At 42.4% G+C, this 25,539-nt stretch overlaps 2 protein-coding genes and 1 long non-coding RNA gene across 23 annotated transcripts in view; 1 reads left to right on the top strand and 2 right to left on the bottom strand.

Moving 5' to 3' along the window:
• Positions 1–22,613, bottom strand: part of Papola (poly (A) polymerase alpha) — a 52,367-nt gene extending 29,754 nt beyond the window's left edge. For 7 of the 15 annotated variants that reach the window (XM_087553483.1, XM_087553486.1, XM_087553489.1 and 4 more), the window contains exons 1-7: positions 22,401–22,604; positions 9,813–9,986; positions 8,627–8,693; positions 3,961–4,042; positions 2,038–2,147; positions 1,391–1,444; positions 162–273 (exon numbers count right to left, since the gene is read on the bottom strand). In XM_087553483.1, the coding sequence (XP_087409609.1) occupies positions 162–273; positions 1,391–1,444; positions 2,038–2,147; positions 3,961–4,042; positions 8,627–8,693; positions 9,813–9,986; positions 22,401–22,408 (607 nt within the window). In that variant the 5' untranslated portion in view covers positions 22,409–22,604. 15 annotated transcript variants of the gene reach the window in all.
• On the top strand, positions 16,817–19,388 carry LOC148005451 (uncharacterized). Its single transcript, XR_015623329.1, has 2 exons — positions 16,817–17,092; positions 17,210–19,388. It is a non-coding gene; the product is annotated as an uncharacterized LOC148005451 (long non-coding RNA).
• A 2,121-nt stretch (positions 22,614–24,734) lies between the features above and the next one.
• Positions 24,735–25,539, bottom strand: part of Ak7 (adenylate kinase 7) — a 69,090-nt gene continuing 68,285 nt past the window's right edge. For 3 of the 7 annotated variants that reach the window (XM_087553476.1, XM_087553478.1, XM_087553481.1), the window contains 2 exons: positions 25,309–25,394; positions 24,735–25,025 (listed from right to left, as the gene is read on the bottom strand). In XM_087553476.1, the coding sequence (XP_087409602.1) occupies positions 25,356–25,394 (39 nt within the window). In that variant the 3' untranslated portion in view covers positions 24,735–25,025; positions 25,309–25,355. 7 annotated transcript variants of the gene reach the window in all.

Raw genomic sequence — 25,539 nt, 5'->3', positions numbered from 1 at the left:
GCTCTGTCGTCGTTCCAGGGGAAAGAATGTTTTATGATATCCATTATGCATTTACACTGGCTATAAAAACCTTCATTACAAAGCATACGTTTTAAAAACTGTTATTTTCTATTTTACAAAAAGCCCTCTGACTTCACAAAAGGAAGCAGGCTTTTACATACCATTAAGGCTTCTTATGCATCTTATATCTAGGTTTTTAAGCAGACTGTCATCTCGTAGGTCCAAATCTTCTGGAATAGTCTGCAGTGCTAATCTTGCAAACAAAATATCAATCTAAAACAAAAATAAAATCTAACATTCCATATCTGTCAAACTAATTTTATGCATTTTCTATTTTAAAAAAGTTCTTAAAGCCCTCTCATCGACCACAAACCTTACAATGGCTACAACAGTCTCACCAGAAGCCCATGCTGTATACACAGACATATTAAACAGAGGCTACAGCATGGGGAACAGTGATATGACATAAAACCTAACTAAGAGCACACATCATTTCAACAGGTAACAGTTAAGAAGGACTAACTTTGCTACGCTTGTACACTGATTAAGTTCTGGTTTAGCATCCGAAGGAGCTGTAATAGCTGCATACTTAAAGGGGCAAAATATGAGGCAGATACACAATGATCTCAGGAAGGAACTCACATATTCACATTTATTTTTACATAAAGAGAAAGCAAAAAACATTAGGTAAATAGTTGTATTTTAATTATAGGTATCTTTATGTTTAAACACTGGCTATAAGTCAAAAACTATGCAGATTTAATTCTTAACCAAATTTAACTTTTTTGGCTACTCATTAAACCCAACAGTTCAACCTTTCATCTTATATAGATTCCAAAACCTACCTCTGCAGTTATATTATTAAGAGAATGGCAGCAAGTTATTCTTTCGGTATCTCAAGTTTTATACTCAGCAACATTACTATCATGACATCATTACTTTTACAATAGAAGTAACTCAGAATCAGTTCTATGGCAACAACTCTCTGTGCTCCAAAACTCTAGGCGGCGTGGGGGACTAACTCTTTAACTACTTAAAGCTCTGTCAGCTCACACTGTCCCTATCTGTAGCCTAAGTAGAAAGGCTGACTGCATACTTATTGCCTGAACAAAGTTCACGTGGGAAGAAAATAGCAGAGAACTATTTTGCAGTAGCTTCCAGTCCTAAGTCCTTTGCTTGCACCTCCACTTGGAGTTAGAAAAGAACCTACCTAACACACATGCTCTGCAAAGATCAGACACCCATTTCCAAGACAAAAAAAAAAAAAAAAAGAAAAAATTGTTGGTATTAACCAACTCACAAATTCTTACTGGAAACCAAATATTTATCTAAATTGACCAATATCTAGCATAGCCCACACCAAAATCTGCCCACCAAGACTAGACCTTACCTCTATTCCATCAAAACAGAGTTTGATAACTGGTACAAATGCCTCTTCAACAGCCTGTTGAAGAGAAAGTGAGTATGTTTAGTTCCTGAAGCTCCACCATAAGCCCAGGTTAATGCTACCACTACCTCTTCTTAGTTTGTCTGAGCCAGGGTCTCAATCAATTAGATCAGGTTGCCTCAAACCAACCATACAGCGAGAGTACCCTGAACTTCTGCCTCTGCTGCCTCTACTTCCCAAGTGCCAGGATTACAGATAAGCTACGTACGTGGCTACTATTGCTATTTTTTAAAATATGGCACTTGAAATTCCTTCGACACAATTTAGCATAATGCCCAACAAAAGTAAGTCCTTAGCTATGAACTTTTAACACTCCATATCTGGGGCTTCACAATTCTCCACTGCTGTTGTAGGGAATGTGGCTGTTCAGAGATTACTCATTGTGTTTGCTTCTGCTTCCCAATTTGTAAGGCGTTTACAGGTTTATCATCCTAGCTTTACTGTAAAATACAAAGACGAATGCATGCTGAGTGTTTAACATTGCCTGGCAACTATGGCGGCTCAATGAAATGACTCCTATACCTGTAAATAACATTTCTCAACAGACTAAATGGCATTACTCTTCCTTTCTTGCCCCAATATGTACATACTCTTAAATCTTTCACTTCTTCTTGTAATTTCAATTTATCATAGAATGAGGTGAAAAAATCACTTCGATCAACATGTCTTGGTGCAACACACAACGCATCAATATCAGCACCTTAAAGAAAGGAAATCAACCATCACACAGTGGTAAAAGGAAACCGTCTTGTAGCTTATCAATAACAGGACAGGATACTGACAAGACATTGGCAAGCTTTCTAGAACTTTGTCCCCCTGACAATCACAACCAGCGAGTAGGGAAAGGTACTGCTAACTAATGGACATTTTCTTCAGACACGCTGTATTTAAAATGGACTCTAAAAACAAGTCAAAACAAGGCTGAGGCAGGACCTTCCTAGAGAGCGCTAATCCATGGTCTTGATTTCATCAGTACACAGTTTTCCTTTACGTCCTTTTCAATGGTGCTCAGTGCTTCTCTGCTCAAAATATCAAAACTAAAAGCTTGAATAGAGATGTCGACAAAATCAGGTCAATGTACAAGACTAGGCATCCTACTCAAAAGTGACCTGCATAGGCTGGAGAGATGGCTCAGCAGTTAAGAGCGCTGGGTGCTCTTCAGAGGTCCTGAGTTCAGTTCCCAGAAACAACATGGTGGCTCACAACCATCTGTAACAGAATCTGATGCCCTCTTCTGGTGCGTCTAAAAATAGCAACAGTGTATTCACATTTAATAAATCTTGAAGAAAAAAGTGGGGGTTGGGGATTTAGCTCAGTGGTAGAGCGCTTGCCTAGCAAGCGGAAGGCCCTGGGTTCGGTCCCCAGCTCCGAAAAAAAGAACCAAAAAAAAAAAAAAAGTGACCTGCAGCACACAAGGCACACAACACATATCAAAAGTAAACATACTATCTAAGCAATGAGACGGAGAGAACAGAGTGCCAAGGCACACGCAGTCCTATGTGAATAGACAACTTATCGTTGGGCTGTTGCTTAGGAGTCTGACCTCTTCTACCTGAGCTGTGTGCACTAGCTCTGCCTCTTTTAAAACTCTGACTCATATTTGTGAAAGTGTAATCAAGCCTGGTGGTGGTGGTGGTGGTGGTGGTGGTGGTGGTGGTGGTGGTGGTGGTGGTGGTGGTGGTGGTGGTGGTGGTGGTGGTATACACCTTTGAAGCAGAGGTAGGTGAATCTGAGTTCAAGGACAGCCTGATCTACATAGAGAAACCCTGTTTCAGAGGAAAAAAAGTTAAATATAAAAGACAATGAAGATCAAGAACTAGGTACTGGGGGCTGGTAAGTGGGCTCATTGGTTAAGAGCACTGGCTGCTCTTGTAGAACACTCAAGGTTTAGTTCCTAGCACCCACATGCATCTCAGACCAGTCCTCTAAATTTCAGAGTCAGCAAATGCAATGCCCTCTTCTGGCTTCTGCAGGTACCTATCAATACATGTGGTACACATACATACATACATACATACATACATACATACATACATACATACATACATAAGAAAATCCATATATGGAAATCCGTATTTATTTCAGTAAATACTCAATATGATCACCAGTAGCTATGGACACACTGGCTCAGTTTTTGCTAAGCTGTATTTTACAATCTATCTGCAATAAAGGAATGAGGACAAAAAAATGACAAGACTTTCTTAGGGCTCTGATACTTTCTTCTCACATCCAGTAATATTCTTGAAAAAGAAGAAATCTATGAAGAATTGTCCACAGACCACAGTGGAAGCTGCTCTGCACCCACTTTCTAATGCAGGAAACCAGCCAAGTGCTGTTCGATGTAGAACACATGTCTTACTCCACTGGTAAACTGAGCTTATTACTGTACCCCATTACAGATATGAGTTATAGAACCTCTGTCTGATTTTAAAGATTAAAGTGATCTTAAGGATTCACTTCGATGCTAACCAAAGCTCATGCACAAGTCATTAAAAGCTGTCAAAACTTCCTACCTTTCGTATGTACTCCTAGTCTGTAGGATCCAAATGTAAAAATTTTTCCTCCAACATTTTCAATTACAGATTGTGGAAGATTCTGTTGAACAAAAATAATGGTTGTTAGTAAAGCAGGGAAACAAATTCAAATGACAGAACAACTTACTTCTCAGTTATTTGTTAACTTATAGGAAGGTCTTTCTCTTTTTGTTTTATTTAATAATTCCAAGAAATGGAATTATAAAAATGTTAATGATGCTATACTTTAAAAAGCAGCAGCAGCAGAGATGTGGCTCAGGTGACAGAGCCCTTGAGTGTGCATCAAGTTCTAAGCTGGTCCTCAGATCTACTTAAAACTGGAAGGGTGGCACACACCTGTAACCCTAACAGCAGGGAGGTAGAAGGAGGACCTACGTTCTTTATCTATGGACCTTGAGGCCAGCCTGCTTCTAAGAATCCCCGTCTGAAAACAGAGGTACATGCCAGGCAGCAGTGGTGCGTGCCTTCAATCCTAGCACTTGTGAGGAAAAGCAGGTGGCTCTCTGAGTTTGAGGCCAGCCTAAAACTACAGACTGAGTGCCAGGACAGCCAGGGTTACACAGAGAAGCTCTATCTCAAAAAACAAAAAAAGTACATACATACTTACATACATACATACTTACATACATACATAAAAATAGGTTTATCAAGATCACTCGGTATATAACACTCGCAAGTAAGCCTGTCAACCTGGGGAACCCAGAAGCCATATGGTATAAGGAAGTGACTCCAGCAAATTGTCCTCTGACCTACACACACACACACACACACACACACACACACACACACACACACACACACACACACAGTAAGTAAATGTAATAAAAGTTTGAAATGAACGAGCCATGAGGTCCAAAAATATTCACAGACTGACTTGGGTTCTCAGCGTGGGCTACTAGGCTAGCACAGTAAGATCAGTCAATGGATGGAAACCAAACACAGGCCTTACCTTATAAGGCCCCATTTTCATCAACCTGTTACTCACTACAGAACCACATTATTCAAAGACACAAACCAAACAAGAGAGGATTGAGTATTCATCCTGTTAAGCCAAATAATTTTTCTTAAACCTGAGGGAAAGGGAAGAACTGCATCAAAAATCACTAATTTGCCAGACACAATGGCCCAATACTTAACAATGCTAGCTCTCAGAAAGCTAAGCAAAAACAAAAATCACCAAGTACAAGGCCACTCTGGACTCCACAGATCTTATAACTCACCAACATTTGTGTAAGTTAAGAGGTGTTAGTTCAAATCAGGCATGGTGGCATAAGACTAGAGTCCCAGCACTCGGTAGATTAAGATTAATGGATCACTATAAAACTGAGGGCAGACTACAATTACAGAGACCAGGCATCCTCAAAACACAATAGAATTATTGGTTCAAAGCAACACTAAAAATGACCTCCAAGGCTCATGGGCTGGCTAGCTGGAATACTGTGAATACAACTATTCCACTGAAAGTGATCTCCAGATTCAATGCAATCTCCATAAAAATTGTAATTATACTCTTGATAGAACTTATAACAACAACAAAACCAAAATCCATGAAGGCATAAAAAAACACGGACTAGCCTAAGTAATCCTACACAGGAAAAGCAGTGGTAGAGGAACCATGACACCTAATTTGGAATTATATTAGAGCCAGTACCAAGAAACATGAAACTGACACAAAACAGTAATACACAGACCGACACAACATGGTAGAGGACTCACACAACTGCAGCCTTCTCTCATCACAAGTCCATGCTCTTGAACCAGTGTTCCCCCAACATGAATAGTTCTGGGACTGGCCTCACAGGCTCTCTGTTATCCACTTAGTCATGGATAGTAACCATATGCGGAAACATTTTACCTAGCTTTATGAATAACAAAATAAGCAAGACCACTATACAGGTATAATAAGGACCACTGGCCCTCAGTCTTCATCAAACGAACACTGGTATAAGAGTTCTAAGAATTACTGGCTTTAAACTTTATTTCTACCAAATAGGCCTTTCTTCTTTTCCAGTGTGCCACTTGCTTCAATGCCAGTGGCCTACAGGCAAAGAGGCCAGGTGACAGCAACAATATCGGCAGTAGCTCAAGACACTATGAGATGGGTTTGGATTTACAGTGGGTCCATCATCTGTCTTTCACAAATGGTCCAGTATGCATGTATCCATCCAGAGGAGGCAACGCCACATTCCAGATATCTGTACATCTGTTTACAACTATCTACAACAGCAAGATAAATAAAGTAAGAAAATATGGCATATAGAGAAAGAGAGTGCAGTTCATTCAGCCATAAGAAATAAAATTAGAGGGGCTGGAGAAATGCCTCAGAGATGAAGAGCAATGACTGATCTTGCAGGGGAGCCATGGGTTCTGTTCCCACCACTCAACACGGTGGCTCACAAACATCTCTGACTCCACTCCCAAGTACAGATATGCATGTGGTACATAGACATGCATGCAGGCAAAACATAGACAAAAATAAATCTTATAATTACTCTTTTGAATGAATATGAATAGAAGCAAAGATCATGGTAAGTAAAATCAGCCAAACTCAGGTAAACAACACAGCATATTGCAGCTATACAGACTCAGAGGTGATATGAAAGCAAACCAAGGGTCCTTCTGAGGTGAAGACAACCAACAGCAAAGAGGAGCAGGGAACACAATGGTGAAGTCTAATGCCACACACAGATGGAAACAGTGAATACAAAGTCTCTGTTCCACCCGCTTAATAAAACACCAGATAAAGAAAGAAGCACTTGTTCAAGAGCTGTATCAGTGCCTCCAGTCACTGGAAGGAAGAACCGAACTGCCCATGACAGTGGCAGTGGGACACATTCTTGCAATCCCAGCACCATGAGGCAGGAGGACAAAGGCAGTCTGGGCTATATGAAACCCTGTCTCAAAAGACAAGGCAGACCTAGTTAGGCAGGCAGGCAGGCAGGCAGGCAGGCAGGCAGGCAGGCAGATAAATAAACCAGAGGTTCTGACCAGGACCATGGCAATAACTGTACTCCCAGAACAAGGAAGGTGTAGGTAAAGTCATCACTGGAACCAGGTGGTGAGGTCCAAGGCCCACCTAAGTACTACATACATACTAAGTACATACATACTAAATACATACTAAAGCCCTCTGTCAAGATGTAAACCAGTTATGGCTTCATCTACCTGACTAGGGTCTTTAAGCATCTCAGAAAAAGGTCTTCCAACAAACCCATGTGTCCTACACAAGACTAGTACCAACTTGAATGATTAAAAACACTTAAGCGTGGACACTTCTTGCTCAGCCCATAAAAATTTCCAATTTTTCTATCAAAAAAATCTGTTAGTAAGTTACATGTGGGACATAAAGACTGCCATTTAGAATGCTCTAGTTGCTCAATTTTTAACCAGATGTTTTAAAATATTTAAAACCAAAATATTTTAAGAGCATTATCAATTTACAAAAACTAAGTAACTTCCTTCTCCCTTACCATCTCCTGTCCTGTGATTCTTTCTTCCGTTGGTTCTCAGTTTTTCAGCTGCACATAAATTAAGCATCTACTTCATATTACAGCAAAAGAATTATTATATATGGAGCTTTTAAAAAATGGGTCAAATACACACCACACAGTTCTAAAAGCTTTCCCTTTACCAGGCTCTAACTGTGTGAATGAGTACAGTAAAAGTGCTATATCACAACTCAACAATGATGATCTAAACATGAAAAATGTATCTAAAACCACAAAAAAAAAAAAAAAAGTGGAGGAAGAAGCATGTGGGGGCCAACATAAGAGAGCTGGAGATGTTTGGTGGTCAGAGCACGCACTGGCTGCTCAAGACCCAGGTCCAGTTCCCAGGACCCAAAACCCACATGGCAGCTCACAAAATCTGTAACTACAGTCCCAGGGGATTTGATGACCCATTCTGACCTTTTCAAGCACCAGAAACAGGTATACCTATAGGTGCACAGGTATACCTATAAGCAAAACACCCATAAACTTTTACAACAAACAAAAAACAAGCAAATTATTCCAGAACTTTTTTTAAAGACAGTGAAGATTCTCAAGAACCGTAGGTACTGAATCCAAAAGTGAAACAGTCCAAAAAATATAATAAACATTTTAAACCATTTTCATTTTTGATTAGAGATATGGGTCTTACAACACAGCCAGGCCAACCTCAATTTCTTAATCCTCCAGCCTCCATTTTCCAAGTGGTAGGACTGACAATCAATGCCATATCCACCTTTATCAGGGGAATGCTTTCCTGAAGTAATTAGAAGAAGGAGCAATAGTTCAATTACTGGGTCCAACTTTGGAATACTATTAAAATACTGTAACCAGAGAGTATTTTAAATTTTTTTTTGAAAATTCACTGATTTTAATTGGCTTCTTTCAAAATAACAATTTGGAAACTTACAAATAAGAATAGCACATTTAAAGATGGTTCAATACTGGCTGGCTGTGCTGCACACACCTTTAGTCCCAGCACTCAGGAGGCAGAGGCCAGTAGACCTCCATGAGTGTGAGGTCACCCTGGCCTATATAGTGTACCACAGGACAACATTCATCAAAACCCTATTTCCAAAACAAACCCACCAAGTCTGAATCCAGTCAAGGAAAGCCAACTGAGAAGACAGTACCTGACTTCTGTGGTGTCACCTTACCTTGCTTTCACTGATTTCTCGTATCCATTCTTTCACCAGGTTATTTAATTTTCCCAAAATTAAAATCCTGTTGATAAAGCAATTAGTTATTCATTACTCACTACAAATTAAATTACAAATAAGTGGCTTACTAAGTTTTACTTTTCTTGTTTTTGAGACATGGCCTTACTACATAGCCCAGGCTGGCCTAGAACTCATAATCCTCCCTCTGCCTCCCAAGTGCTGGGATTATAGGTATGTGCTACCACATTAGGCTTTGTTTGTTTGTTTACAGATAGGGCTTTACTATGCAATCTAGGCTGGCCTTGAGATCACAGGAATATGCCGACCTTCTGCTTCTCCAGTGCTGGGATTAAAGGTCTGGGCCACCACACCAGCCTCAAAATTGACATTTTGTAAAAGATCAGAAACTTAATAGTGGTTTTGCACTGCCGTTTGTACACTCTTTTTTTTTTTTTTCCTTTTTTTCGGAGCTGGGGACCGAACCCAGGGCCTCTCTACCATTGAGCTAAATCCCCAACCCCCCCCCCCCCCGTTTGTACACTCTTTAAGCATTGCCTCTTCTGCATTATAACCAAGAGCCACTGGAATTTTTTTTCTTTTTTTTTTTGGTTCTTTTTTTCCGGAGCTGGGGACTGAACCCAGGGCCTTGCGCTTCCTAGGCAAGCGCTCTACCACTGAGCTAAATCCCCAACCCTGGAATTTTTTTTTTTTAACTTTATTTATGTATGTGTTTTCCTGCATGTATGTATACATGCATGCTTTGTGCATAGAGGCCAGAAGAGGGCTCTGGATCCCCTGGAACTGGAGTTACAGATGTGTGAAAACCACTAGGTGAGTACTGGAAATTAAACCTAGGTCCTCTGTAAGTGCACTTCATCTCTGAGTGATCTCTAGCCCCCATCAAAACAAACTGTTCCTTGAGCTAAGGGTAGCTCTGTGGTAGAGCACTTGCCTACAATGTGCAGTGTCTAAGCCCTGACCAAGGCTATTCTGCCCCTCCTCCCCAGCGAAGGAAATCATACTTATAGCGACAGAACTCTTTATAAAAAGAGAACAAGCTCTTGCTCAGAGTGTCATTCTCGTGTGAAACAAGCATAAAGTTTCGGACCTGCTCTGAGTGAGTATAACAGAATTCACTGACTAGAAGTATCCTAAAGCATATGGCTCACGTGTATCTCCTTACCTGCGCTGCAGTTCCTCTTCTTCTTCAAAAACCCCAAAGGGCTTCAGCGTCTCGATGAGTTTCTGTGTGAGTAGGCAGTCGGTCTCCTTGGGGGCTGCTAAGCTGATAGGAGAGGTAATGCCATAGTGCCTCTGTGGCGGCTGCGTTTGTTGTGATCCCTGCGTTGTAACTGGACTAAAAATGGAATTGGATAAACTTTCTTTACTGCCAAAAAATTATCCAATTTGAAACTAATCAGCACGAGGGGAACAGGCCCTTTAGAAGAAGACACTTCACACTGTAGCTCCTTGCCATGTTGTCCACATTTGGACTTTCTTTTCAGACAGGAGCTGAGGTGCAGCCCAGGCTGGCCAACACCGCCCTCATGTCTCAGACCCAGATGCTAGAACTACAGGCATGTGTCATCATGCTAGGCTCCAAATTTTTACTTTGAAAAGACATTTTACTTCATAGCAAAATAAATCCCTAGATACTTTGAAATCAAACATATCAATAAATTTAACATCACTCAAACACCAAAATAAATGCAAGAATCCAGATTAACACACTACCAAGAAATATGTAATAGAGAATGCACTGCTAGGTAGAGAGGGCAATACAAAAAATAAACCTCCTACAAATTCAACAGTCTGTATGCACGCTATTCCTAAAGCCGATAAACACCACAGAATGTTTCAGCAGGGCATCTGCTGCACAGTAATTCCAGCATTCAGAAGGCAGAGTCAAGACTGCCTACGAAAACCCTATGTCAAGAAAGGAAAAGCAAATGCTATTTGTTGACATAAGACACTCTCAAGTGGGGGGCTGGAGAGATGGCTCAGTGGTTAAGAGCACCGACTTCCTGAGGTCCTGAGTTCAAATCCCAGCAACCACATGGTGGCTCACAACCATCTGTAATGAGATCTGATGCCCTCTTCTGGTGTGTCTGAAGGCAGCTACAGTGTACTCATACAATAAAATAAAATCTTAAAAAATAAATTTAAAAAAAAAAAAAAAAAGACACTCTCAAGTGAAACTTAGCCTGTGACTCAATGGATGACATACGTAATGGGGCAAAGAGCACAGACAAATCCAACTGTCAGGCAAAGATCTGTATCCACAGTAAGTGTCTGGCACACTTTTACAAAGAGTTACATCTGATATATCTTTATGTACAGACCCACCGGACTCTGCTTTTGTCTTCTAATACCAACAACAGAGGTAAGCAGACCAGGAAGTTCGTTCTGCCTGGTACTGAGGACACCTGGCTATGTGTCTTCTAATCACTGTGCCCCTCTGTATTTATGTGTTGTGTCAGCCTTTATTCAGACTAGTCACATTTATTGAATAAATAAGATTCTGACTCATCTCCTGCATTAGTGAACCCCTTTCCAGGCTCTTCAACCTGTTCTCAACTGCACAGCTTGCTGGACTTCGATGTTACTTACAAAAGTCAGGAATTCACATGAACACCAAGTGTTTTCTTATAAAAAACTAAAGATTTTATTTTTCAAAATTACACAGTAACTATGACTAAGATATGGTTAGTCTAACTGCGTTCAGGTCTTAAGTACTATGTGTTTTCAAAACTGATACAAAACAGACAGCCCTGGAAACCACATAAGTAAGCCAGCAGTGGTAGCTCACACCTCTAACTCAGGCACTCAAAAGGCCAAGGCAGAGGCAGGGGCAGAGGCAGGATGATGAGCTGCACAGGCTGAGACAGGTTCTTAGTAAGACGCTGTCTCACCACCCTCCCAACTCTAAGACTATCACTCTTACACACTTGTCCATGGCCCAGCACAACTGGGCCTGCTTGACACTCACTGCTCCAACTACAGTACCCCATTACTGTGCCAGTATGTAAGTGTGATCATAAATAGCATGTTTTATTTTTGAGACAAGATTTTCCCACATAGGTAATAATAAGCTAAAGCTTCACCCTCCTGCATCAGATCGGGTGGGCATGCCAGGATGAGAATGCGCCACAGTGCCCAGCTCTCAGAAGAGGTTTCCACATTAAATAAAGATAAAAACAAAACCAAGTCTAAGCCAGGTCTGTTCAGTACAGCACTTTCACAAACAAGCACATGCTGAAAACTTTAAATAACTTTAAAGCAACTATGCTCCTCTGCTTTCTCCACCCGGGCTGTTATCAATCCCATACTCAGTTCCGTTCAGATTATTAACACAATGCAAATCACTCCCAGTAGCTTTCCCAGTCTCCACCATCCCCACCCCCTCAGATCTTCAGTTTCACTATCAGACAAAACATGCAAAAGCTTAAAATGTTCCTATCAAGGTCACCTTATCAGTACATCAGGAGACAGGCTTAGATTTATAAATTCACACAAAGCTCTTTAATCTAGAGCAAGATACGGTGGTGCATGCCTACAACCTCAGAATTGAGGTAGATCAAGCATTCAAGGTTACTCCTCCATTAAATAAGGCCAGCCTGGGCTACAAAAGACCACCTCTTTAAAAAAATCAATTATTCACTCTATTTTTTGTTGGGGGGTGCTTTATGCCCACATTAGTCTCAATGCTACAATGATGGGGAGATAAATCAAACAGTTTACCTCAACTCAAAATGTAGCCTTCTAGATACCAAAATGTGTATCTGTTATACATATATACACATGTACAAAAACACACATACATCTCATCTCAGTACATACAACACATATAGGTAATGTATACAAACACATGTACATACAAGCACACACAAATCATCTAATTCAAGTAAGAACATGCATAATAAAGTAGCAAGAGATGGGGAGATGGCTCAGCCTGTAGAGTACTTTCCTTATAGGTCTGCTGACCTGAGTTTAATCTCTAGAACCCACATAAAAGCAAGATATAGTAATGTGCCAGCTGTGATCCCAGCACTCCTATGGGAACATGGGAGATAAAGGCTGGGAGTGGCAGAAACAAGAGACTCTTCAGAATGAGCTGTGACACCATGGAGGAAGCACACCCATCAAGAGCAGTGTGTGGGATGGAATGCACTCTATTAAATAAAAGCAAATACACAATCTAAACACTATCGCCTGTTCGGAACATGAATGTCCCAAGAAGAAACACTGTTATTATACTTTAAACAGAAAACTCACCCTTTCCATTTAACATTAGAAACTAAATATAGAGAGCTCAGAGACTGAACAAGTATGCAGGAGACACTAGGCACAGAACAAAGCGATGAGAGGAACACATAGAAATCAAACACAGTGCTAAAAGCCTGTTAAGACATCTTTTTGCTACTATTCAGTTTCTTATGAAACAGAAATATACACCTCAATTTTGGACAAAATGAACTGAAACTCATGTCCCTGAGCTGTTCAAAGGAAGACACGAGTCTCTTCCAACTCTGAAAACATCGGGGCCACATCCAGAGCACTTTTTTCAGACATTACTTTGTTGAGCCTATGATACATGCCTGCAGCCCTAACACTTTGGGGTGTAGACAGAAGAAGCAACAGTTCAAGGTCATCCTCAGCTATGTAAGTTTAACATCGCCTAGCTATATAAAACTGCCCCCAAAACACGAAAGAATGAGTACTCTGCTTCATGGTCACCCTGACCTAAGTGGTTGCCGCCATGATGCTCAGTCTCACCTCAAGCCCACAACAGTGTAGCCAGCTGAGCATGAAGTAGAACCTGAGACATAGAACCAAAAATCAAGGCTTCCTCCTTACAATTTTATATCCCTTAGGTATTTGGCACAGATAGAAAAACAAGCACAGAATTGTGAGTATAAAAATGCAGACTGCAATCCTAGCACTAAGAGGCTTCAAGTAGGAAGTTAGCAGCCAGTTCAAGGCCAGCCTGGTCTATACTGCAAAATCAGGTTGGCAGAGTCTAGAAAGATGTCTCAAGAAAAAAAGGGTAAAGGGTAGGGACACTGCTCTTACATGTCCCAACAGACCAAAGTGAAGTGGGGCACTGTTCAGCAAACCTTAAGAACAGATAACCAACTTTCTAAAGGCATTTAGCCAAACAGCCTCAGCTCTAGCCATTCATCTCTCAAAGCTTCTGGCCCTGAAACACAAGAGCCTCAGAAACACTTTTAAAGACCAGGTAGATCAGGCTGACCTAATCTACAACACATTTTTAAAAACATAACAAGCTAGGTATGGTGACTCTAGGCTTAGAATTCCAGCACTCTGGAGGTTGAGGCAGGAGAATTGTCAAGAGTTTGGAGCCCTGCCGCACTACAGAAAAGCTATCTTGGGAGATGGGAAACAGCACATTAACACTTGCACAAACCTGTGCCTTTTATTCTAAAAGCAGAGCATGATGGCGTGTCCCATACTCCTAGCTTACAAGAGCAGTAGAAGGTAAAGAAAGGGACACAATACTACAATTCTGGTACTTGGGAGGTTGAGGCAGGAAAACATATAGTTGAGGGCTAACCTAGGCTACAGAGTGAGACAAACAAAAAGAACTAGATAGCTCAGAGGGTAAAGGGCACTTGCCACCAAACCTGAGACCCTAAATCAACTCCCACAATCCCTAGAATCAAAGATCTAAGCACATGTGACTGCAAACACATATATTAATCTAATTTTAAAACTTTGTAATTGGGTTGACAAGATGGCTCAGTAAGTAAAGATACCTGCTGTCAAGCCTGAAAAAATGAGTTCACTCTCAAGAACCCACATGATGGAAAAGAAAGAACTTCCACAGCTGTCTGTCTTGAACTTCCATATACACATTGTGGCACGACCAACAAACAACCCCCTTACCGCCCTCCCCAACACACACACACACACACACACACACACACACACACACACCCCGTAAAGCTCTTCCCAACCAGCCAGAGCTACAGTGAAAGCTGGTCTCAACACCCCAAGAAAAAGAACTGAGCACAACAACAGAGAATGGCCATGCAGAAGGGAAAAGTGTGAGGAGGGTGCAAATAACAACACGCGAGGACATGTCTGCAGCAGTGCTTTACCAAGTACTTACTCTTAAATGCACTGCCATACAATTCACACAAAGCTCAGACTACTGATGAATCCCTGACTCCAGGTGCTGGAGATCTGGACTTGGTTGTGGCTTTCCCTACAACAGATCCACTCACTCTCTAAAACTTTATGTAGCAACTGCCCAATCAAAAACACGCCATCATTCTACGTTAAAATGGAAAGTTAACTTGCTGCCTACTCTCTGAAAGCAAGCAAATAAATTACAATACCTCACTTACCAAAACAATTCCTATATATTCAAACAGCATTTAAGCAGTAAAAAGAAATCTGGGCAGAAAAGGAACAAGGACCATCTTAAAGGTACCATAACAAGTATTTACTATTAATTCTGGGGGATAAAGAGATGGCTCAGTGCTTAAGAGCACTTGCTGCTCTTACAGAGGACCATCAGAGTTCAGTAACACCATTTCCATTATTTCCAGTAATTGCCATACTCATTACCACCTCTAACTCCAGCTAGGGGGATCTGATGTTCTCCTCCGGCCTCCACGGTCACACTTACATGCACATACTCTTTACACGCACAAACATTTTAAGCATTAATTCTCTCAGGTATACTGGTTTATTCCCATAATCTAGGAACTCACAAGGCTGAGACAGAAAGATTAACTAGAATTTGGGACCAGTCAAGGCCACACACTAAGTTCCAGACTTTCACAAGGAGCTTAGCATTATTAAACAGTAACTTAGCAACAGGGAGCTAACCTCAGATTCTAAACATGACTAACTAGTCACTTGTTCTATGTCAATCATACTAGTTATTTAAACACAGCTACTTTTCCCTTTTTAAAGTCAGGTTGGCCTGAAATAATCAACCCTCCTGCCTCAGCCTGCTGGGTGCTGAGACTGCAAAAACAGGACAAGATGCCTGGCTTATACTAAAAACTCATGAAAAGATGGGTCATCCGTCCAATATTTAGTAACCAGCAGTGGTCATCGATCAAACAAATGATGTAATAAGTCTCACCCAAGGGTTAAATAAACAAAGTATGATGAAGCCCAAAACCAAACTGTTAATTCTAGGTTGTCTGTGGAAGGAAAAGAACATGTCATTACTTGGTCAAAGACTAGGTCACTTTCCCTGTCTTAAGGGTGTTGCATTTATTTAATTGTATGTGTGTTTTGTCTGTGTGTATGTGTGCGCCTAGGGAGTCTGAAGAATATTGAATACCTCACAACTGGAGTTCCAAATGGTTTTCGAGCAGATACATGGGTGCTAGGAACCAAACATGGGCTCTTTTCAAGAGCAACAAGTGCTGTTAACTGCTGAGCCTACTCTCTACTCCTAAGGGTGTTCTAACTGCCCCACTACTACAAACTCAAAGGGGGTAAAGGGAACACGCCTGCATCAACTTAACAAGGACACCTTGAAAATTAATGGACCCTGGAGTGCATCAGAAAAACCAAAGATACATTCAATTAACAATATTGAATATTAATTCCAAGCAGTACAATTTATATGTGGTGACTCATGCCTCTAATCCCAGCATTGGGAGGCTTAGGAAAAAGGATCAGAGTTTAAAGCCAGCCTGGGCTACATAAACACTACTGTCAAAAACCATAAATATTTATTATAATCAAAATAAGTAGAACCTATTTCTTAACCATAAAACTGTAAAAACTGTCATAGAATATAAAATGGCTTATGAATGCAATCTTAGAAAGAACCCAAATTTGAAAGACAATTCTGAAAAGTTATCTAACTAACTCTCTTCCCCAAATCTTCCAATTTCCACAAATGAAAACACTATCTAATTTAGGGCTCTGTGATAGTTAACCTTCATTGACAATTTGAATGGATTTGGGATCACCATGGAAACACACTTCTGCATCAAGAAGGATGTTTCCAACAAGGTTTAACTGAGGGAAGACTAACCCTGAATCTAGGTGACATCATCATAAGGGTCAGATCCCCATACTCTACACAAAGAAAAGAAACTGAACACCAATACTCGTCTCATCTGCTAACTGCAGTATTCAATGTTGATACAGCTTGTGCCATGACTTCCCACCCCGACAGAGTCGACCTTCAAATGCTGGGCCAAAAGTTGTCTCTATCTCAGCCTGCACCCAAATGCTACTATACTCTGTAGTCACTAAAGCTAACTACTTTTTAAAATCTAGGTACTATCAATGCACTCCTAGCTGCTCAGGAGAATCACTTGAAGCAAGAAGCACTTAGGCCAGCGTGGGTAACAAGATCTTTTTCTTGTCCTTTTTAAAAATAGCATGTGCTGGGCATGGTAGCAGCACATGCTCTGAATCTCAGCACTCCAGAAGCAAAGACAGGCAGATCTTAAGAGTTCGAAGGCGGGGTTGGGGATTTAGCTCAGTGGTAGAGCGCTTACCTAGGAAGCGCAAGGCCCTGGGTTCGGTCCCCAGCTCCGAAAAAAAAGAACCAAAAAAAAAAAAAAAAAGAGTTCGAAGGCAACACAGTGAGTCCCAGGACAGTCAGGACTATACAGTGAACACCATCCAAGAAAAGCAATAGTGAATACATTCTTTGAGAACTCCATACAATGTATTTTGATCATAGTCATCTGTTGTTCCCCTAATGCCTCCTAGATCCACCAAAACCATTCCCTAAAACAAAAACATAATCGAGATCCCAGGTTCCACTGTAATATTATTACACTCATCTATTACAGTAATATAGTAAGTACATGCTCCACTACTAAACAAACTTGAATGTTTCCCCTTTGTAGTAGGGGGGAGGGGGGAACTCCTCCACTGAGTCATATCCCTAGCCATTTAAAAACATGTTTTTAGCTGAGAGGCAGGCAGATCTCTGTGAGTTCAGGACCAGTCTGGTCTACAGATCTGAGTTCCAGGACAGCCTGAGGGGTGGGGTGGGGGTGGGGAATCACGTTGAACCTTTCTTATTGGTTTTCATTATTTTATGTGTAGGTGATCTGAGATAGCATGGCACAGCTCACACGGGTGAACACAAAACCCTACGGACTGATGAGCTCCTTCCACCTTTACTTGGATTCCAGGGACTGAACTTGGTTGCACTTCATCTGCTGAGCCATCTCACTCACCTGCCCCAAAGTTTTGACATACATGGACAAGTTTGGGATGCTGGCACACCCCTGTAATCTCAGCAAGGGAGAAATGCCAGTTTGTAACCAGCCTGCAAGGCATAACAAGCCCCTAACCAACCAACCAACCTCCCCTGCAAACATCTAGGAAATCTGGCTGGAGAGATGGCTCAGCAGTTAAGAGCACTGACTGCTCTTCCAGAGGTCCTGAGTTCAATTCCCAGCAACCACACGGTGGCTCACAACCATCTGTAATGTGATCTGATGCCCTCTTCTGGTGTGTCTGAAGACAGCTACAGCGTACTCATATAAGTAAAATAAATAAGGGGCTGGGGATTTAGCTCAGTGGTAGAGCGCTTACCTAGGAAGCGCAAGGCCCTGGGTTCGGTCCCCAGCTCCGAAAAAAGGAACCAAAAAAAAAAAAAAAAAGTAAAATAAATAAATCTTAAAAAAAAAAAAAAAAACAAACTAGGAAATCAAACATGGTTCCCAGCACAATATGGAATATAATACTAGGATGAGAATCCCACATGGAATCCAGAGCTCACTTACGTATCAATCTACAAATCAGAACCTTCAAATTAACAAGCATCAGACTGGCAAGATAGTTCAATATGTAAAGGTACCTGTCACCAAGACCTGATAACCTATGTTCAATTCACAGGACACACAGGTAAAAGAACTCACTGGTTCTTCTCTGACCTTCATATGCCCTTGGTGGCATACACTCACTACTCACAAACACACACAACAGTCAACCCCCTCCACCCATAGACACACAAGTAGACAGTATTTAAAAAAAAAAAAAAACTACCAAGGACATCAAACTTAACCAATTTTAAGGAAAAGGTGCCCTAGTATTGGATATTATAAAACACTGACAAAAAGTAACTTGGAAGAAGAAAGGGTTTATTTCAGCTTACACTTTAGGGTCCATGATGAAGTCAGGGTAGGAACTCAAGCAGGAGCCTGAAGTTAGGAATTAAAGCAGAGGCCATGGACAGAACAGAGGCTTACTGGCTTGTCTGATTTCTTATACAACTCGGGACCACCTGCCCAGATACGGCACCACCCCAGTGGGCTGGGCCCTCCCATATCACTCATTAGAAAATACCCTTCAGACTTCCCTACAGACTTGCCTACAGGCAATATGATTTATTTTTTCAACTGAGGTTATTTTTCCCTGACAACTTCAGCTTGTGTCAAATAAACAAAAAACTAACAAGGACAGAAAGTAACAGTCTCTGCCACTACTTTCTACATTATGAGTTGATACTGTACAATCTGTTAAAAGTGGTTGTACACAGTGTACAAACAGAACTAAAGACACAAAGAAATGAGAACTAGCTAAGCATACAAATGGTCTTGTTTTCATGAAAAGTAGATTTCTGAAACTTGCCTAGAGGCAAATGAAGGTAAAATCTAAGTATACTGATAGCATTAAGTTGACTTACCAAATATGAAATGTTTTGCTGAACCAAAAATTTTAAGTTATGTTATTAAGCCAGAAAGATATTTTTGCCTTAAGTAAAAAAGATGAAGGTGTTCAGGGAAAAGCAATCAAGCATGCTCATAAATATGCTTAATAGAGAACAGCACTCCAGAAACCAGAACCAGCATGCAGAGCAGCAAGTCACCCACAACATTAACCTCCAATTTTGGTGTTGAGACGATATCTCAGTCAAGTGCTTAACACACAATCATAAAGATCTGAGTTCAAATTCCTACTTATTTTTGGTTGATGCATGGAAAAGAAAAGAGGAGGAGGGAGGGGAAGGGAGGGGAAAGAGGGAGGCAGACTTCTTGGCAGGATAGAGGAAGGGACAAGAGATGGAGTGCCTATGAGTAGTACTCATACACATGCATGAAACACCACAAAACCCATTATTTTATATATTAAAAGAATCTACAATGTTTGCTAATAATAAACTACTGTCTCCTGTCTTTGAGGCAGGACCTTTTATGAAGTAGCTTAAGCTGTGCTCAAACCTAAAAGCCTCTCCCTCCACTTCTAGAGCTGAGATTATAGGTGTGCATTACTATCTGGGCACTTCAAGGACCCGCACCATGGGATTCCTAATGCATTCCTCACCACTGCCTTTACACCATCAGTACAAATGTCAAGAGCAAAACCAACAGAAGCTCTTAACCCTGTTAAAAGGATCTCAGTAATGCCCAGTACCTTCCCAACTGCACCAGCAGACCATACTAAGCCAAAGCCACATTGTATCTCCAGCACGACCCAGCTCTACCTGACTCTAGGCAAGTCCCTCATCGCCCCATTCTTACTGGTAAAAGTCCTTATACACCCACAAGAACTCCAGTCTTCTAAGTCTCACCAAATAGTTCTTCCAACAGCTTCAACAATACTCTGAGAGTGCAGCGTGGATGCTAAGTCACTGGCACTGGTACAAAGAATAATATGGTCACTGGCATATGGCATACAGCATAAAATGTCCATAATGATATATACTTTGCATTAATGCAGTGGTTCTTAAACCAACCAACCATGCCCCTCGGGGTACATCTGGAAAAGTCTGGAGACATCTGTATGCTCGCCATTGTGAAAAGTTCCTAGGGTAAAGCTGTTGACCTCCACTAAGCAAGTCAGAGGAACTATTTACATACCCACGAAGACATGGGATGTCCCCCTGAAATTACCAGAGTTAGATATCAACTGTCTTAATGGAGAATGCAGAAATTTCAAATATTTTTAAAAAGCTTTTCCTTCCTCCATAACTTTTCTAAGTTTCACCACTACAGCAATCAAAAACAAATTATGTATGTAATATTATACAAAACCTATTCCAGCGAGAATGTTTTGCAATGATTCAATCCATTCTGACCATTCACCTGAGGCTGTCTATGCTTCAACCCCCAACTTACATGTCCAAATTTAACAGGCACACCAAAAACCACACTGAATATCAAACACAAAATATCCAAGAAAGGGCTGGAGAGATGGCTCAGCGGATAAGAGCACTGATTGCTCTTCCAGAGGTCCTGAGTTCAAATCCCAGCAACCACATGGTGGCTCACAACCATCTGTAATGGGGTTCCATATAAATAAAATAATCTAAAAAAAAAAGAAAAGAAAAATATCCAAGAAATCTGAACTCAAAAGATCAAAGGTAACAATCATGGCAAGGGATGCTGGAACACAGAAAAACAAGTCACGGAGAGGTGAGCTCAGTTACAGAGCCCTCAAAAAACAATTAATGAGGAAGAAGGCCTGTCCTCCTGAACCAGGCAGTTTTTGGTTTCCCTGGATTAAGACAGAACAGCTTGTAGGAAATTGGCTGTAGAGTTCAAATCCCATGAAACACACAAAAAAGGGGTCATGTGCACATCAATCTGTCTTGGCTCCATTTATTTCTAAACAGCAGACTGAAACTTAAAGCACAGAACTGGACATGTAGACAAGCTCATGTAGGTTCTTTGGACTGTTCCACTTTCAGAAGTCTACTGAAGTAAAATTTGCAACAGAAACCTGTCCTCTCCTTCCTACCTTCACTCCCAGACACAAGTTAACATCATTTCTAATCTGAAGTCTTCCTTTTAGGGCGTGTGTGTGTGTGTGTGTGTGTGTGTGTGTGTTTTGGCACTGATGTATCAGAACAACAGTCTGGATGAGCTAATACAAGGTTATTATGTGACAACATCCCACTTATTCCCATCTATTTGAATCCCACTGAAAAAAACCAAACATATTTATAGATCCTATTCTCGTGCCCCTTTATCTTAATGAGTCAACGGTAACTTTATGAATTTTACATCTGTACACTCTGCTTAATTAAGCCCAACAAATGTTATCACTACAGAAATACAGCTGACATGCGTCTGGACTAAACACCAGGGTCGAGTGAAGCTAGCAAGCTAGTGCATGAAATCCATTTTTACATTATTAAGTACGATCCCGAGCTTTCATAGTGAGGCTATGTCCTCTCTCGTTGTGGTAGAAAAGCAGTCGCACAAACCTAAGCCTTTACACCAAGATATGTTAAACGGAATACAAAGCCCTCATCTACTTTTGAATCGCAACAATGGGTTTCCAAATAGTTTCCTTAGGAGGGAAAGGAGAGGAGAAATTAAGTAAAAAGAATCACACCAAAGTGTGTAAAGTAGACCTAGTGACATTAAAAGGCCTAAGTGAATTAGCTCAAAGCATACACTCGGAATCACAACATAAGTGACCCGAGAGCTGGAGGGATCAGGTAGTGCTCCGAAACCAGGTTGCCTAGTCACAACAAAGCAGAGAAGGCGCCGCCCGCAGCCCGGCGTTCGGGAGCAGCCCCCGGCCCGCCAGCGCGGCCCGGTTCCTCACCCGTTTCGAGGAGGAAAGCGGAAGTAGGGAACTAGGGGGCTGGACGGCGCCATGGTGAAAACGGGACAGGAAGGAACCCGGGAGACGCGGCCCGCCAGTCCGCGCAGGGCACCGTTCCGCTTTGAGATCTTGCGGGGACCCGCGCCCGAGGAGCCGGAAGCCGCGGCCCTGGGCGCCCGTGCGCCTCCCCTCCCCCTCCGCCACCCCCGGGGCCCGGCCGGCGTGCGCCTCACTCAGCACGCCAATCACTTACAACGGCATCGTCTCCGGCGCCGGCACCGCCCAGTCACTTCCCCCCCGCGACCGCTGCCGCCCTGGGCATGATCCACCGAGGCGGGAGGGACGGCGGCCTGCCTCAGCCCCAGGGCCAACCCAGTCCTGCACCCGCGCCCCGCCGCTTTAAGCGCTTCTCCTCCTTCCCCTTCGTCCTAACATGGCGCCCGAGCGCTACCACAGCAACGTTCTAGAATCGCTGACGCCGCCACGCACACCGAGCGCACGCCTGCGCACTCTCTGCACGGCACCACAAGGCCCGACGGGAAATGTAGTTCTTGAAGCGAGCCAGCGCTCTTTCTCCGGTGATCTCATGCGTTCGTGGTAGTGCGTGGGATTGGTACGAGAGGCTCCGAGCGACAGGCAGTAGTTCATTCGCTTGGCGACGCCGTCCTGGCGAATGAGAGTGACGCAGCCGTGGCAGCGATGAGAAGGGGGCGCGGCCCAAGCAGGCGCCACGTGCGGTGCAGCCCCAGCGCGGGGGATGCCTAGGACCTTGGGCTGTTCCTTGCCAGTTGTCCCACAGCTTCGTGGGAGAACTGCCTACGAAACATCGTTGCGAGGACTTAAATGCGTTGGAGCCCGGTACAAAGCCTGACCCAGAAGTGTGGCTGTGGATCCCCCTCCCTTGATGATGACTCTCTGCATCTCTGTTGCCCAGACCTGTGCTTCTGATGCCAAATGAGCAAATGTGTAGAGCAGGAGATTCTAGACCATGATTTAATAGGCGATAATTTAATAAAATTGGCAGTAGCCATTGGGATTTTGGTGGGGTTTTGTTTTTTGGGGTTTTGTTTGTTTTATAAGACAGGATCTCTTGAAGCTGGCTAGCCCTTAGTTTCTGATCCTTCTGCCCCCACCTCTTGAGCCGTTGGCTTTACAGGCACGGGACACCACCACTGGTTTTATGTGATAGATCGGAATATACCTCTGGGCCTTGTCTCAGTGCTTAAGAGTTAATGTAGTTGGGCAGGTGGAGGTCCTGGAAGGAGGAACCATCCCTCATATGATGGATTCATCTTAAGATAATGTATTTTCTCCTTCCTAAAATGTCCACCCCCCTGGCACACTTCTTAGGAGGTTTGGTGGGATATGCTCACCATTCTATTCTGAGTAGTCATTCCAAGTCCCAACTATTCCCTGTCCTTCTCATAGCCTAAGGAAGAAGTCTTTTTTAAAAATTTATCTCATGTATGTGGGTACACTGTCACTGCCTTCAGACACATCAGAAGAGGGCATCAGATCCCCACTACAGATGGTTGTGAGCCACCATGTAGAATTGAACTCAGCGGGGTTGGGGATTTAGCTCCTCAGTGGTAGAGCACTTGCCTAGAAAGCGCAAGGCCCTGGGTTCGGTCCCCAGCTCCGAAAAGAAAAAAGAAAAAAAAAAAAAAAGAATTGAACTCAGGGCCTCTGGAAGAGAGGTCAGTGCTCTTAATTGCTGAGTCATCTCTCCAGCCCAGGAAGAAGCTTCCTAAAGTCCTGGGACTTAGGTCTTCCTTACTCTCTCTAAAGCTGCTTCCCCATCATGTGTCTTCCGTTGGCTGACTTCCATGCTAGCTTATCTCAAATGTCATGGCTTTTCCCCCTCTTCTCCTGGCAGCTGGGAGATTTACAGTTTGCCTGCCCTAGAGATCTTCTTTTTAAACTCTTATCTTCAGGCTTCCATTTGCTCCTCTTCTTAAATTCTTTTATCAATGAGACTAAGAACCCCAAGAAGTTCCCACAGTGTCCCTGATAATCCTATGGTAGCTCCCGGTAGATATCCACTCACTTCTTTCCCGACCTTTCATTAACAATCGGGAGAAAAATGAACCTGGTCCTGAACCCTTATATGCCATCAGTGGGGACTGCACTCTGGGTTTTGTGCTTGCTAGAGGCAAGCACTGAAGCAATCGAGCAAGAGCCACGCTACCATTAGGGTTTTAGCAAAGACTCTTGGGTGGGACCTACCTTTGCTACTGCACTCACAGAGATCTGCCTGCCTCTGGCTCCTGAGTGGGGGGTGGGGGTGGGGATCAAAGGCATGCAGGAGTACTGCCAGGCACGTTATTTAAATATTTAAGACGATGATCTCTCGGGTTGGGAATTTAGCTCAGTGGTAGAGCGCTTGCCTAGCAAGCACAAGGCCCTGGGTTCGGTCCCCAGGTCCGGAAAAAAAAGAAAGAAAGAAAAAAAAAAGACGATGATCTCTCTCTTTCTCTCTCTCTCTCTCTCTCTCTCTCTCTCTCTCTCTCTCTCACACACACACACACACACACACCACATTAAAACTAACCTGCTTAACCAATAAAAGAAACCAATTTCTTCAGGATAATGCTAGAGATTTTTACCAGACTTTTATTTTTAATGGAGGAAAATCACAACTCATGACTGTACTGAGAAATTAATTAGTGGTGCATATTCAGCACTTTGTAGTGATAGGGGTGGGGTGGGGGTAGCAGGATTTACCTCGACCCACATGTTTCCCATCACAAGCTCTTCAGTTCCCTTAGTGGCTAGAATACTGGCCCTATCCTCAAGAGCAACCTTGCAGGAGCCGATCACAGCTGATGTCGTGGGTTTCAACAAGCATGAGTGGTTCTAATTTCTTTCATTTCGGACACTGTTGGAGCATATAACTCTGTGTTATAACTTAAGTTCCTACAAACGTGTTAGTGTGCAGAGTTGTGACTGACATAAGAGTAATATTACTGGTCCCTAAGCTATGCAGGTGTGCCTTATCTGTTTACTTTTCAAATATCGTTTCAATGGGATAGTAGTTATTCGTTGCAATGTGGTTTTCTAATGATTCCACTTCACTAGGATTCCCCCTCACTACTCCCCCCACCCAACTCCCCCCAAAAAACCCCTAGGAAGGCATTTTTAAAAGCAGTTTTTCAAATTACAAGTTTAACTTGAGCTCTCCCTCTGAAGCTCCCACACTGATGAGTCTTTACTGCATTTCGGGATTGTTCTTGAAGAGATACTCGGCCTAGAATAGAAAGGAAACAATGTATCTTTTCATGTGAGCAAGCATGGAGTGCCCACCTCCTGGGGTATGTGCGTGGGTGCCTGCGTTTGTATGTGTGTGTGTGTGTGTGTGTCCACCCACTGGTGTGTGTGTGATGTGTGTGTGT

Source organism: Rattus norvegicus, chromosome 6 (genome assembly GCF_021556685.1).
Source record: "Rattus norvegicus strain SHRSP/BbbUtx chromosome 6, alternate assembly SHRSP_T2T, whole genome shotgun sequence".
NCBI lineage: Eukaryota > Metazoa > Chordata > Mammalia > Rodentia > Muridae > Rattus > Rattus norvegicus.
Note: the sequence above shows the minus strand (reverse complement) of the source record. Positions and strands in the feature narration are given on the sequence as shown.